The sequence below is a fragment of the Colletotrichum abscissum genome (assembly GCF_030869225.1).
Source record: "Colletotrichum abscissum strain IMI 504890 chromosome Unknown Scaffold_15.1, whole genome shotgun sequence".
Classification (NCBI taxonomy): domain Eukaryota; kingdom Fungi; phylum Ascomycota; class Sordariomycetes; order Glomerellales; family Glomerellaceae; genus Colletotrichum; species Colletotrichum abscissum.
Window position 1 is genome coordinate 449,062 of NW_026850043.1, and position 12,970 is coordinate 462,031.

The 12,970-nt window shown below is 51.8% G+C and overlaps 5 protein-coding genes across 5 annotated transcripts; 3 read left to right on the forward strand and 2 right to left on the reverse strand.

Moving 5' to 3' along the window:
- Positions 1-1,104: 1,104 nt before the first annotated feature.
- Positions 1,105-1,842, forward strand: CABS01_07103 (uncharacterized protein; the record flags this gene model as incomplete). The annotated part of the gene is made up of 1 exon (XM_060540467.1): positions 1,105-1,842. The coding sequence occupies one exon, from the start codon at positions 1,105-1,107 to the stop codon at positions 1,840-1,842; it is 738 nt and encodes a 245-aa protein (XP_060403352.1).
- A 484-nt stretch (positions 1,843-2,326) lies between these two features.
- Positions 2,327-4,788, reverse strand: CABS01_07104 (von Willebrand factor type A domain-containing protein; the record flags this gene model as incomplete). Its single annotated transcript, XM_060540468.1, has 4 exons — positions 2,327-3,763; positions 3,820-4,000; positions 4,064-4,698; positions 4,753-4,788. 4 exons carry the CDS (start codon positions 4,786-4,788, stop codon positions 2,327-2,329), a joined length of 2,289 nt encoding a protein of 762 aa, XP_060403353.1.
- A 3,841-nt stretch (positions 4,789-8,629) lies between these two features.
- Positions 8,630-9,415, forward strand: CABS01_07105 (uncharacterized protein; the record flags this gene model as incomplete). Its single annotated transcript, XM_060540469.1, has 1 exon — positions 8,630-9,415. One exon carries the CDS (start codon positions 8,630-8,632, stop codon positions 9,413-9,415), a length of 786 nt encoding a protein of 261 aa, XP_060403354.1.
- Positions 9,416-9,894: 479 nt separating this feature from the next.
- CABS01_07106 (uncharacterized protein) lies at positions 9,895-10,062 on the forward strand (the record flags this gene model as incomplete). The annotated part of the gene is made up of 1 exon (XM_060540470.1): positions 9,895-10,062. One exon carries the CDS (start codon positions 9,895-9,897, stop codon positions 10,060-10,062), a length of 168 nt encoding a protein of 55 aa, XP_060403355.1.
- A 1,433-nt stretch (positions 10,063-11,495) lies between these two features.
- CABS01_07107 (uncharacterized protein) lies at positions 11,496-12,881 on the reverse strand (the record flags this gene model as incomplete). The annotated part of the gene is made up of 3 exons (XM_060540471.1): positions 11,496-11,832; positions 11,887-12,347; positions 12,405-12,881. The coding sequence occupies 3 exons, from the start codon at positions 12,879-12,881 to the stop codon at positions 11,496-11,498; spliced, it is 1,275 nt and encodes a 424-aa protein (XP_060403356.1).
- Positions 12,882-12,970: the final 89 nt, after the last annotated feature.

A 12,970-nucleotide genomic window follows, 5' to 3' on the forward strand; every position in this document is an offset into this window, starting at 1 on the left:
TCTCTGAATAGTAAGAAGGGGACTTCATCTTGTGACGAGGGTACAGAATGCTACGCCACGGTCACAGCAAGGGCCTTTCCCTATTCGTTTGAAATGATGATCCGACAACCTGTCACCCTTTCACTCTTTGGGGCTCGGCCGGCGGGTTTGAACAATGACCAATGCCAAGGTAGTGATTCGTCAGAGATGCAATGATTCTTTGTTGGATTATATTGGGTGCCAGAGGCAATATAGCCGGGAAACCGTTATTGATCAGTCTGAAGGTTTTCTTGGGCTAGACTGTGCGTGTCTGTATGCGAGCTCCGCCTCAGAACAAGCACCAGGGAAATGCCATGGGGAAATGCTCCAGGTGGAATCCTTACAGCAGGCTCTCTCCGAAGCCAGCTCGATAGATTTCGGCAAATTAGAGGGCTGATTGAACGAGCTTATCGTTTACTTTCTACGGACCGCTCCGTACGTGGAGTGCTCCATCACCTGTAAAAGGCGGCGCGCGGGTTCCGTCAAGGCCCCGGCTGCGGCGGGAGCTATGATCTACTTGCCCAAACGGAAGAGGCCGGGTAAATGGAGGCTGTAAGTGCTCGGTAGCTCTGCGAAATGATTCGATGATTCGATCTATTGGTGTTTGTAAAACGGTCATCGTTCCAAAGACGATGTTTATTGGTCGTTGGCGCAGCCCATTGGTACTGTATGTAGGTAGTTCATCCCACCGGTGAAGTTTTAGATGGGCCTGAGCTGAACTTTCTTTGGATTTCTGTATGAGCTGAGTTTATTCCGTTTCAATTCGAGGAAAGTCAATTTGGTGTAGTAAACAACAGATTAAACCCTCGGCCGACTGGACGTCCGGTGTAGCACGATTCATACCGGCCTGCCGGCGGCCTTTAATGGCGCATTATATGAGTCTCCGGAAAGTATTCGAGGCGATCTAGACTTTCGAGATCACCTAGATAATGAACCACCTCCGCTGGACCGGCGACAGCAGATATATAGACTTGTTCAGGGTGCTGGTAGGTACTAATCATTCTTTGTGACGCTTTGCTGGTCGTTCGTTCAATTTAATACCTGACGCTTAAATACAATCACTTTTCATCTCCAGTCAAAGTCAACATGTACAGCTCGGCATTGATCCTGGTCCTGTCCGTAACAGGCAGCCTAGCCTCCGTGCTACCCCGAGCGGAGGACCCGTCCTTCAAATTCCAAATGGCCCCCGACAAGGCCAGCCGATCACCTTGCCCGGTCCTTAACGCTCTTGCCAACCACGGCTACCTGCCACGAGATGGCATGAATATTACCATGGATCAGCTCAAGTTCGCTTTCAGCAAAGCGCTCAATATCGACGAGAAGGTCACGGTGTCACTTAGTACACCCGCTCTTACGACTTCGACCACAGGAAACGCGAGCACCGTCAACCTGGCGGACATGGTTAAGCACAACGTCATCGAGCACGACGGAAGCTTGTCTAGAGCAGATCAGGCCGTTACAGGTAACGCCAACAAGTTCGACGCTACGGTCTGGAACCAAGTCAAGGCCCAGTTCACCGGTCCGACGATCGACATAAAGACAATGGCAAAGGCCCGGAGCATCAGGATTAGCGCTGCCATGGCGGAGAACCCCCAGTTTAACCTTACGCCGGCTCAAGTCAAGACTTCCTTTGCCGAGTCTGCTTTCATCCTGGGCGTCATGGCGGGTGACTTCAAAGCTCCGATGGCCCCGACACAGTTTATGAACATCATCTTTGAGCAGGAGCGATTCCCGTTCAACGAGGGATTCAAGACATTGGCTACCAAGGTTACTGGAGATCAAGTTGATGCATTGAGTGCGGCAATCATGAAGGCCACGATATGAAGGAACGGTGAGGTGGCTACACAGGGAGAAGACATCTCCTCATATGCTTTGATGCATGTCGATATGCGCAGCCGACTCCTGAAGCCGCTCATTTATCCTGGAGAGACTCAGCTAGATATCACATCTACTTAAGGAAATCAGAATTCGAAGCTTGTTCTCGTGGAACAATCTAAACATTGCACGTGCCTTGAGTAGCGGAGTACTACCTTACTTACCTTGGATAATGTTGCAGGCGGTCAACAAGATAGGTGGACTGGACGTAATTATCTTTCCCCATGATTCGTCATCTGGCAAACCCTAGACTTTCTAGAAAGATAGAAAAACGAAGAAACAGAATTCAACCTGAAATCGCATTTCGTGCATATAACGCTAATTACTTGACTGGCCATACTTTAAACGTGCTTCATGTCACTGACACTCACCCCACAGCTGAAATGTTCTGCGAGCATTCCCCGAGACCATAAAGAGTAATTGGAAAAGACTCTCAAGCAACACAGACAGCGCTGTTTGCAACTCCCTTGACGGCCACATCGGGCTTCCCGTGAGGATCGAAGCCAGATACCAGTCCTGTGACCGAGTCTCTGTTTACGCCACCGCCCACGGCAACGCCTTTCTTACTGACCCTTATTCTTCTGAGGCTTCTGACAACCTTTCCGTAGTTGCCGAAGAATTGGTGGGCTCTTGTGTCCTGTCCTGTGACTATTCCATGCCCAAGAGTCACTCCCCAGGCACCCGGGACGCTGATCGCATGAGCTTCCGAGTGCCGGCCCGGCTGAAGCAGGACCGAGTAGATGCAGCCGGTATACCTAACAGGCCGATCCGCTACATTTGCCGGGAAAGTCCAGGTCTTGCCACCATCAAGAGATAGAGGATGCCACGGGGTGACGACGAGCTCGCCTACACGACACATAATCTCCCTCTGTACGGGTGTCTTGAGAACAGCGACGACCCGGCGCGGACCAGACGGCGTCTGCACTGCTACACCTCTTCGAAGAGCCTTGATAGGAACCGTTCGGCCTGAGGCGAGGCGCACAGGTGTCGAGGAGATAAAGCATACACCGGAGGAGCTATTATAGGAGCTCATGTGCACTCGTCCGCGGTGGGTAGCCGTGTGCTGGTTAGAGGGTTTGGGTGGAGGAATGCTGTCGAACGCGTGATCCAACTTATTCCTGCATGCGATGAAGAGAGGGCTGTCGACTCCGTACTGAAGGGGGCCAGGGTCTTTGAAAGTATTGCAAATTTGGCGGGTGTGCGAATTCAAGTATGAGGGTATGTAGTGGACGCCCCATTTCTTGTAGTACTCTCGGTTCGTCAAAGCTAGAGAGACTTGTCCCTTTGGCTGCGCACCCTCGAGGTCCTCGATCAAGGACTTGTTGTTCGGATCGGATGGGAAGCGCTTTGCTGGGATGTCTTTGATGAGTGCTTTGAGCTCCTGAATCTTCTCGGGTGAGATACGGGGCAAGGCCTTGTGCTCGCCGTCGGCAGCCATGGGGACGATGGTTGAGAGGAAGGAACAAATCTTGGAGCGAGAGAGGTGGTAGACGAGCTCAGATTCGGGAAGAGTTGTCGGGTTCAGAAGTGATTGTGAGGTGCTTCGTGTATAAGTGTTGCTTGCCATGCGAGAATATTCAATCGAAGCCTTGATAACCGCATGATCTGAGGTGAGTTCCGCCGGTGCATCTACTCGAAGGTAGATGTCCCTCGACTGACCATATTGCAGATTTCCAAGTAAGATCGAGAGCTCATGCTGATCTGGTATGCCGTTCGCCATGTCACCTTCAAGGATCTCTACTTCTTGTTTGTTCACAGACTCGCCCATCGCCTCTTTAAGGGTGAGCAGCGGTGAGTAAGTAAGGCGCAGCGTGGCATTAATGGCGTATGTTGCTTGTAGATTGGCGACGGCATGGACAAATACGGTTCCCTAATCACCACTTGAGTTAGCTATTGCAACCAACGAGCACTGGCAACTCAACACACAATCATTCCGGAATCGGGAATAAAGGCGTAGTTTCCGCCTCCTTCTTCAGCGATCGACTTCAATAGACCAGATCTCAAGTTGTATCCAAAGCCGAACGTGTGGATCGAGGCTGGTAACCTCCCATCTTTGAGTAGCTTCACCTCTTCGCGCATCTTCGGCACGTATCCTTGGCCAGGGCACCTTCCCGGAAGTTAGCCCCAAAGACTCTTGAGACATACACTGAGAGATACTTATCTGACTCACATCAAGTTCGGCTGCCCGTCCGTCAGTACCATCATAGCCGGGACCCTTTCCGTCTTTCCGTCTGGGTCCCTGTTAAACAGGGTGATAGCTTCCATCAAGCCTTTCCACAGATTGGTTGCATCCGTGGGTACCATCTTCCTGATGTTCTTCTTAGCAAGACCCTTGTTCTTCTTGTTTATCGGAATCAACTCCTGAACAATCTTGACTTGGGATGCAAAGGTGACAATACCGAGCCTGTCACCTTCGTCCAGGGTCTCCACGATGGTGAGAGCGGCGTGTCTGACCAAGTCCAATACCGACAAGCCATAGTTCTCCGCCACCTCACCAGGATTAGCCGGAATCGGGGCGTTGGCGCCCATGCTGCCAGAGACGTCGATTACCAGGACAATGTCGCAGGGTACGTGAACTGTTGGCTTCACGGGCTGTTTAGGGGGGGTGATTTTCGCGAGGATGCCGTCTCGCCCGGCGAAGGCGTGGAGTGACAAGGCGACGTCGTCCGAGGTATCGTACTCCGTCATCGTGGCCGTTGGAGTATCAAACCTGGACGATTCTGCCTTGGTGTCTTCGGACTTAAGCTCTTCGAAGGAAGATTCTGACTTATTGTCGCCATCTTTAATGACGATATTGTCGGTGCTCTGTGAGAGACTTTGGAGAGAAAACTTGGTGACCTAAGAGATGCAGTGAGCTACTTGGTTCTTGGAAACTCGAGCGTAAGAGACAACCATTGTGGAATCGTATAAGTCTTGTTGATAGTTGGAATTCAACTTCAAATGTGACAATCACGAGATTGAGCTGAGATGCGATATTGAATGCAGGTCTTTGGAGTTGCACAATCTACCAGGTGAGATATGCCCCGAGGTTGTCTACTTTAATACAGAATTGGCCTCATTGCCGAATGACTGGACAGGATCCTTTGAGGGGTATCCGTACATGCGGTAAGACTCACGCTGACGCCGGACAATGAATTCGGCCTCACTAAGGGGCCTGTTCGATAGTCTTTTGCTTGAACACACGGTATCCAATGATATCTTTCGCCATCTCTCCTCAATATGTCTCCAGGAGATATCAGATGGAGCTTAGCTGCTTCTGCCTAAAGACTAAGTGGGAGTAACCCTTCTGTAAAAAGGGGAAATGTATCGCCATACTCAAAAACTATGGGTGTTGAAGGGCAGCGTTCACGTAATAGGCAGCTCAAACAAAGAGGCTGTTCCCAGTTTAGGTGGGGAGTCAGAGGTCCGAAAGCTGGCCGAACCGGCCATTCGGTGCCCGGCCCTCGGACGGGGGCGCAAGGCCTTCTGCAAGGCATTTCGATTATCTCCAGTCTTTGAGGTACACTGTTTGTCGTAGTAATTTACCAGTTGGGGCGGTGTGGGCATGCTTCGCCTCACCTAGGTCGGTGAACCCCTCAAAGGCCTCGGCCATGACTCCCCACCGGGAGCATTCTAGGTGGACCAACATGATAGAGACACATAAAGAGCGCCCTCAATCTCTCTCCCAACGGGCATTTAACACCCCGGATGCACCAAAGTTCCAGCTTCACCCTGAGGCCTACTTCTTCCTGTGCCATATCTCCAATTCCATTCATCTTAGATCTGAAATATTCTGCCTAGCTTATTCCAGTTGCCCGTAGACGTAGGCTGTGGTGCTTACAGGCGAGTGACTCAGACGCCGCTCTTGTCAGACGCACACGGCCAACGCAGGGCCTCTTTCAGGCTTCAGCTTATCCTCATGGTCTCAACTCAATCCGGCTCACAGACGTTGGAAAGGCCATCCTGACCCTCTGCAGGAAGCCAAAAAATCGAAAAAGGTGGTGAGGTCTCGTCCGGCGTTGAATCTTGACCATCTCAGAAGATCTGGCATTTTCGAACGCTGCGACACAGCGTCCCGTTGCCACATGAGGGGTCCCCAGTCTCCTGTCCCCTTTTTGCTAGGATGGACGACGCAACGACGGGTTATGCCTTGCATCAAAAGCGAATGATTCGCTCCAACTGCCTCCCACTAATAATGACTGCGCCGCACAGCAGCTGGATCCAGCAGAGCGTCTCTGGTGCGTTGCATTGTTCCAAGACGGGGATGGCCGCTGTTCTGGCAGTCTGCGAGGGCAACTCTGTCCCCACAAGGGTTCCTGTCGCGCCGTTTTTAGAGTTTAACGTGCGTTCAACTTTTAGCAGAAACATTTGCGTCATAGCTAAAGTTGGGGGAGAGGGCTCAAGTCTCTGGAGAAAGGGGGGGGATATGCCTAGGTAGAAAGGAAGCAAGGTGAGAGCTGGGCCGGTAGACCGAGTTCAGCGCGGCGCTTGGTCGATGGGTCACCAACAGCTTGAGGGGCCTAAAGTTAGTGCTGGTTCAATGGCATATTCAGGGCACATACGCAGGACCGCCGCTGGTTCCTAATCTCAAGCGTGTGTAATGTTTAATGATTCTTCTGACGTAGAAACATGGTAGCAATAGAAGATATCCGCTGTGAGGATGGCATGCATAGAAGATGAGAAAGAAGACGTAGTATCCAGTTGAGACACTTGCCCACCCAACCATGTCTGGACGCGCTTTGGCATCGTCATTGGGCTGTGCTACGACACACGCCTGGCGCCAAGAAGTCCCTTGACCCAGAACGAACTCAAACACACGAGAGAAAATGAAAAGAATATCCAACTTGGGCATGCGTGCAGGACATTCAACTCATCCGACAGCGGGGAGGAAGTGAAGCACGAAAACAGACCGCCGTTGAAAGAAGGAAAATATCGGCGCAATACAACGCAATGACGACCGAGTGTCTTTGATTCGCTTGGCACCCGCCAGTTTTTGGAGGGGATTGGGTCTCCAGCACCGCAAGTATGCCTCATTTTCATGCTTGAACGGGGTTTAGGACGTTTGACAACGGAGGAGCAGATCTGAGAAAAGACCCCGTATGACGGACATCGCCGGATGGGCTCCTGACCAGCGTTTTGTCGAGCTTGAGTCGTGGGCTGTCTGTCATTCGATTCATCTCCACGGTTTCTTTTCGGTGTGAGCCGACGCAGGCCGCATTGAAAAGACCCATTCTCTTTGTCCTTATATTTGGTCATATTCATATCGAAAAGGAGCCTTGTTTTTGTGGACTCATTTACCGCTCTGTCGAAGACCGTTTTTGGTATTTTTCGCCCGTCTTATTCTTCCCCGGATTGATTGCGAGTTAGGCTCCGTTGTTGTATTGCTACACACCCCCTATTCCCGTGTCATGCAGTGTGGCGTTTGCTTGTTGGAACCTTCGCCAAAACTCAGCGCCCGCTTCTGAAGGCTGAAGCAGAGCTACCCCAGATCATCGAGGAACCTTGCCGTCCGTGGTTCGGTGGCGCGGGAAGTGATGCGACTGCTTGGCCTCCCAGAGGCTGCCATTCTTGCCCCAGGTTTTCCACTTTGACCCCCTTCCCCTAAGCGTCAAGTCTGACCGTTTCGCTTCGACAGATCTCACTTGAGTCGATCTCGCTCATCTTGCGGGGTAGCAGAGAGGCACTTGACATAGCATACCGTCAAGGCCCTCAAGGGGCGTGAAGGCGGTTGGGCAAGAGATCATCCTCGTTGGCATACCAAGATCAACGAGAGTTTTGTTCATCTTTGGAGCTCGAGCTTGGACGGAATGGAAGCTGGCTGGTCAGGTAGTTGGATCGTCAGAGTGACTGACAAGCTCAGGCATCCGGTCGAGGAGTCAGAACCTCCCACATCATCCTCTTGATTCCCATCGCCGGCATTCGACCCGAGTAGCCCGGCGGCTGTTGGCTGCATCATGGTGTCCCCCCTCCTTTTCGGATAGCATCCCCCCCCCCCCCAACTTCCAAGTTCCCCCTCCATCTTCCATGTCTTCTCTCCACATTGTAATCGTGGGCCTTTCATTAGCTCGGTGTCCATTTCTATTTCCCCAGCATTCGCATAATTATCCTCGTCATCCAATGAACGGGAAGCCCACGATGTCTCGCTCCAACCAACTGCTAGGTGTGCGGTACCCCCCCCCCCCCCCCGACCCGGGACCGGACTACAGGCAGGTAGTGTACCCTGGGCCGCGTCAAGATGCCTGCAGGTCTTCGTGCAGCGCAAGCGACGGGGGGGGGGGGGGGGGATTGTGTACCCGGAGACGCGCTACAAGAAAGCTTGTGAGACGAACTGCAGAGTACTTTGCTCACTACTTTTATCTCCCACGCCTCATGCATGCAGATGACAGAATAAGGCGTACTATGTAAATACACATTCGCATCCTCCATCTAAAAATCGGATTCTTCAGAGCTACCTAGGCCTGCTAGCTGGCAGCTGTCTGGAGCTTTCTATAGCTGTGCTATCTCTTTTAACGCCACTAGTTCCAAGTCTTGCTACCAGTCAGAACTCTGTTGGGCGTCGTGCCATGCCTCACTTGCACAGCACTGGCAGTCCTGATTATAGCGAAAGAGGGGATGGAAGAATGCAAAGCCAACGAGAGAGTTCGCTAGTAAATGAAGGTCGCGTCAATGTGTGTGCCATCCCACAACCTAGGACAGACAATTTCCTCTGTGCATCTCCAAGCGCTGCGTTTCACCCGCCGAACCCCGGAGCTTGCCGATGGGTAAAAGGGTAAGGGCTGGAGAGATTATTCTTGGCGGTAGAAAGTATAAGCTGAATGGGGGCAAACGTGTGGTTGACGTCCAAAAGTGTTACTCGATGGCTAAGGGTAAGAGAATCACAGGAATTCCGCCGAAGTCGCATTCTCCGCCTTCGTGTCTTCGCCCAAATTCTATTCCCCCTTGGCGTTCTAGCGCACGTTCCTTACACCTACGTCAGGCCATCTCATCAGTGCTAGGGTGTGTGCGGTCTCCTCGGGTCGTCATTCGCCCGCGAGAAGGAGATGAGAGAGTTGAGAGACACAAGCGCAGCACTGAGCTAGGGCGGCGGCTGGGGAGACACGGGGGGCCTATCCACTGCATCCCTCTCACTCTTTCGGTGTATGAGTCCCTTTCTCGCACTTCTATTGAGTTCTCGAGTTGTAATAAGGCCCTGTCAACATTTGAACTAAACCCCGCATTCGACTCGATCGGCATGCCGATTTGCTGGGCCCCAGCCGTGTGTCTGCGCGGGCGGCGGCCAACCCATCTCAGGGTCCAACCAACCATGAACCCGGCATGGCACTTTGCCTTTTCCTTCTCTGTGACGCTTGCTCGCTCAATGTCTGTCCTACCCTGTCTTGGGTTGTCCGATGTTGCCTTACTTTGCCTTGCCTCTCCTCCTCGGCCTACTAGATACACCCGGCTGAGCCGTGCACACCACCACTTACACCACTTACCGAACCACAACCATTACGGACAGACCAGGGGTCCAAGGCTCCGAGAAGGATTGGCTGGGTTGAGGTAGACTTCCGCCGCAAATGAGTGCGGGTTCGAGGGTTGAAGGTGGGCAAGGTGAATGTCTATAAGTGCGAGCCTTTCCTCCTCCTTCTCTTTCTGATTTCTTTCATATCTTCGCTCATCACCATCCCTCTCAACGACCAAGAACACAACTCTCAAACAAGCTACATCAGCTCTCAACGCTCACAAACCATCATCAACAACACCAACACCAACAAATAAGTCGCCAGCATGCCCGTCGCTCCCTCCTGCTGCAAGTGCGGAAGCATGATCGTCATCAGCAACTCGTGCCCGTCCTGCGGCCACCACGAGTGCCGAACCTGCCTTTAAATGAGCAACACTCGAGATGTAGTAACAATGTCGAAAGGATGAATCGAAAAGTCTTCCAGCACGACGGTGCCTACATTCTACCGAGAGAGACTCCGAGGCCCAAAGCGAAAAGGGGAAAACTTACACCACGCGCACCCACATCAACCAGGCTGGCAAATGGCCCCCACCACTACCACCCAAGCCGATGAATTCCGAGCTTTCATCCACCAGACACCTCAAGCTTTTTTACCACAACCTCGTAGCCTTGAGGCTCCAACGAAAATTTTTCGGCGCTACATCAGCAAACAACCTACACGGCCACCCCGTGTGACTTTACTCCCTTGATGGAAAGGTGGCGACAACGAACGGGCTGGCTTTTCTGGCGTCTGGACTTTTTCACATGTTTTCAATGACCAATACCCCCCATACCCATGTTTTGATTGTATCAATAGTTTTGTCAGCTGGCGTTGGTGTACAAGAGACGGCGGGTTCCGGAGACGGAATATTCGGAGTAGAGGCTACCATTTCCTTCCTCCCGCCTCTGTGCACAAGGGCATGTATCTCTGCTCAGTAAAACAACCCAAAATACTTTTATGAAAAAGAATAAAAACATTGAAATTCACAAAATCAGTGCCCTACAACCATAAGGTGTACACCAGTTGGGACTTCCTGCGCCAAGTTCTGTTCAGAGTACCGTCACAGCTAGGCGCGACGATGCCGGGAAAAGTGGCTCTCATACAGCGGTGCTAGCGCCGGGTCTTGGTCTTCGCAAGTTTCCTCCCACACGGAATCACGGACCACAACGGCCCACGGTGGAGGATAAATCGCATGTTGTGGTTACCGAACCACCGTAATCAAACCATCAGCCCATCGTGGAACCCCGTGGCACGTTGCCGCTGCCCGCGTCTCGTCTGGTGCTTGCTACGAGCTCGCTGCGAACTTCCTACGAGAGACTGACTGGGGGTGTACGGAGCATGCACGGAGCCTTCCCCCGTCTAATCAACGTGCATGTGCCCATGTACCGTAAGCTTGCCGAGGTTTTGGTGAATACTACATAATTGGAGATGGGTCTTTATTTAAACGTTGCCATACTAGTGAATGTTGATTTTCTCTCTAGCAAAACTTTCAAGCACTCATATGCTGACATGGACCATTGGTTCAAGCAAAGATCAGGCCCTGTCTGGCCGACGGTGTACTTAACGCCTAGCTGAACTAAGTCTGCCAAACGCGACTATCTTGGGACTTACTGTTGTGAGATGATGCCCAGAATATACGGGAGCCATAATAAATTAACCATAAATTGCTTTACTACTCAATATTTGTCTGTAACATACTTACTTAAAAAGCGTCTAGTGACCTAGGACTCGCCCAAAGTCTGTTGGTATAGCGACACATTTCCCTATCTATGATCTTCTCAACCTGATTTCTGGTTGCTATTGTGTCTTTTACATCAACATCTGACTACATGAATGATTACTTTAATCAGCTACGTGTTGAGGTATTTTTGCAGGTCCAAGTGCTGGGATTGCCGCCGCCCGCCCATTCATATTGCGGAAATGATAGCCCATTAACTCATTTGGCTTGAAAGGCACTCAACGAACATGTAAATAAGTATGTAGCAAAGTCAATTATCTATAGGAGCGTAGAATCCTCGCGATATCTGTTTACCTTGGAATCATTCGATAAGCGCTGAGTTAGGAACTATGGATTTGCTTCCTTCACGAAGCCTCCTCCCTCTTCCAGCCTTTCCATGCCGGTTTGATTAGATCCAGAGAGGTTTAAATGAGGAATGCGGCAAATCCGATAGCGACAGAAAGGGCCAAGATCATGCCGGGGAACAAGTTGCTACCGCCGTTGGTTGGCACCGTAGTGGGCCTGCCAGAAGTCGTGGCGGTGGCGGTGGCATTGGCCGCACCCGTAGCGGTAGCAGTAGCGACGGCAGCAACTGTCTTAAGCAGACTGGGTGTCGCTGTGAAGGCCATCATGTCCGTCGCGAAGGAGACACTCGTGAAAGGCAGGCTTGAGACTGAGGATGCGCCGGAGAAGGCAACTCGCTCAGATGCCGGCGATGCCGGCTTCAGGGAAGACCTGTCGAAGTTTCCAGGGCTCAAAACACTAGCAGGAAGTTAGCTTTATATTCACTTGCTATGCTGATGGCAATTGACTGACCTATCAATGACGTGGGCGACACCGTTGAACAGAATTGTGTTGGGGAAGGTGATTCTTGCGTTGTTGACCCAGGCTGAACCATCGGGCAAAACCGTGAAAGTGAGGTTGGTTCCTTGAAGAGATGGAACGGTGACATTGCCCAGGGACGGGGAGAAGATGACATTGTTGGGAATGATGTGGTAGCGAAGAACCTCCTGAAGCGTCTCAAGGCTAGCGGTCTCAAGCACAGAGCCAATTGACTTGAAGGCCTCGTCGGTAGGCACAAAGATGGTGTAGTCAGAGATGTTCAGGCCCTGCTCGTCGGCTCCAGTCTCACCGAATGCGAAGTTCAGGTGCGCGGCTTCCAACGCCGCGTTCATGGCGAGGTAGCCCGCTCGGAAGGTGAAGAGCTGGAAGGGAGCGCCGAATGAGAGGACAGTGTCGATTTTGTGGATCGTGATACCCTCTCCAAGTTTGATGTCCTGTCTTTTATGTTAGTACACTGGTCACTCGAACTTTGGCATCAAATGAGTACGAACAGCCTGAGTGACAGTAGAAATGGTCTGCTCTCCAGACAAGATACAAACATCCTCTCCATTCTTCACAAGTCCGTTGTACGCACCGCCAGTGAAGTTGGAGAAAGGCTGTCTGTAGTCGATGTATGAGATATCGAGCAAGGTCTGGGCGAAGGTTGGAACATCGGTGATCACGTTCGACGGATACACCCCTTTGAATACGTGGTTTGCAAGAAGCGCCCCGATGGCAATGGTGTTGTTGCGGTACTCGATGGCTTCGCCTTCAGGGACATCGCGGGGCACGTTGGCAAACGCTTGGTTCGTGGGAGCCACGATTGTGATGTTGGAGGATGAGGCGAGAGTATCTGCAAGTCCGGGTACGAGACTGACGAGTTCCAGCAGCGTGCTGAGATCGGGCTGAGAGGCGAGGAGCGCAGCGATGTCTCCCTGGGCCATTGAGACACCAGCCATGAGGAAAGCGGAAAGGATTGAAAGGCGCATGGTGAAGTTATTCGCAAATGTGAAGAAGCAGTGAATACTGAGAAGCGTGATAGTTCAAGGTTGAAGCTCGTGATGCGATGGTGTTCAGT